The sequence below is a fragment of the Nicotiana attenuata genome, chromosome 2, assembly GCF_001879085.1.
Source record: "Nicotiana attenuata strain UT chromosome 2, NIATTr2, whole genome shotgun sequence".
In the NCBI taxonomy this organism is placed as follows: Eukaryota; Viridiplantae; Streptophyta; class Magnoliopsida; order Solanales; family Solanaceae; genus Nicotiana; species Nicotiana attenuata.
The window spans coordinates 54,129,328-54,131,159 of NC_031990.1; the positions used below are offsets into that span (position 1 = coordinate 54,129,328).

The 1,832-nt window shown below is 47.0% G+C and overlaps 1 protein-coding gene across 1 annotated transcript; it reads left to right on the top strand.

The window, feature by feature from the left end:
• Nucleotides 514–933, top strand: LOC109222986 (RNA-directed DNA polymerase homolog; the record flags this gene model as incomplete). The annotated part of the gene is made up of 1 exon (XM_019387263.1): nt 514–933. A coding segment is annotated over exon 1 (420 nt), but the record flags the coding sequence as incomplete, so codon positions are not given.

Below are 1,832 nucleotides of genomic sequence, written 5' to 3' on the forward strand. Positions count from 1 at the left end.
AGTATGGTGGATTTCGATATTATTTTGGGCATGGATTGGCTTTCTCCGTGTCGCGCTATTCTGGACTGTCATGCTAAGACAGTCACATTGGCTATATCGGGTGTGCTAGGGATCGAGTGGCGTGGCGTGACTGATTACGTTCCTAGTAGAGTGATCTCTTTCTTGAAGGCCCAGCGTATGGTGGGGAAGGGTTGTCTTTTGTATCTTGCCTTTGTGAGGGATGTTGGAGCTGAGGCTCCTAGTATTGATTCCGTCCCAATTGTGAGGGATTTCCCGGATGTATTTCCTGCAGACCTGCCGGGCATGCCACCGGACAGGGATATTGATTTTGCTATTGACCTGGTGCCGGGCACTCAGCCCATTTCTATTCCGTCGTATCGTATGGCACCAGCGGAGTTGAAGGAGTTAAAGGAGCAGCTTCAGGAACTTCTTGATAAGGGGTTCATTCGGCCTAGTGTGTCACCTTGGGGTGCGCCGGTTCTGTTTGTGAAGAAGAATGATGGCACTATGAGAATGTGCATAGATTACAGGCAATTGAACAAGGTAACAATTAAGAACAAGTATCCTTTGCCTCGCATTGATGATTTATTCGACCAGCTTCAGGGAGCGAGGGTATTCTCCAAGATTGATCTCCGTTCGGGTTATCACCTGTTGAAGATCAGGGATTCGGATATTCTTAAGACGGCCTTCAGGACCAGATATGGTCATTATGAGTTCCTGGTTATGTCTTTTGGGCTGACCAATGCCCCAGCAGCGTTCATGCATTTAATGAACAGCGTGTTCTGGCCTTATCTTGACTCATTTGTCATAGTTTTCATTGATGATATTCTGGTATATTCCCGTAGTCAAGAGGAGCACGCGAAGCATTTGAGGGTTCTGTTACAGAGATTGAGGGAGGAGAAGCTTTACGCAAAATTCTCCAAGTGTGGGTTTTGGCTCAGTTCAGTGGCATTCTTGGGACACGTGGTGTCCAACGAGGGTATTCAGGTTGATCCAATGAAGGTAGAGGCCGTTCAAGGTTGGCCCAGACCGTCCTCAGCCACAGAGATTCGCAGCTTTCTTGGTTTGGCAGGCTATTATCGCCAATTTGTTCAGGGATTCTCATCTATCGCATCTCCCTTGACCAAGTTGACTCAAAAGGGTGTTTCATTCGTATGGTCGGACGAGTGTGAGGAGAGCTTTCAGAAGCTCAAGACAGCCTTGACCACAACTCTAGTGTTGGTTTTGCCATCAGCTTCAGGTTCATATACCGTGTATTGTGATGCTTCGAGAGTAAGGATTGGTTGTGTGTTGATGCAGGAGGGTAGAGTTATTGCTTATGCTTCTCATCAGTTGAAGCCCCATGAGAAGAACTACCCCGTCCATGATTTGGAGTTGGCTGCCATAGTTCACGCGTTGAAAATTTGGATGCATTACTTGTATGGCGTATCTTGTGAGGTATTCACTGATCATCGCAGTCTTCAGCATTTGTTCAAGCAAAAGGATCTTAATTTGAGGCAGCAGAGATGGTTGAAGTTGCTTAAGTATTATGATAGCACTATATTGTATCATCCGGGAAAGGCCAATGTGGTGGCCGATGCTTTGAGCCGAAAGGCAGTGAGTATGGGGAGTTTGGCATATATTCCAGTTGGGGGGAGACCTCTTGCGGTTGATGTTCAGGCTTTGGCCAATCGGTTCGTGAGGTTGGATATTTTGGAGCCCAGTCGGGTATTGGCTTGTGTGATTTCTCGGTCTTCCCTATATGAGCGCATCAGAGAACGCCAGTATGATGATCCACACTTGCTTGTTCTTAGGGACAGAGTTCAGAATGATGATGCCAGAGATGTGTCTAT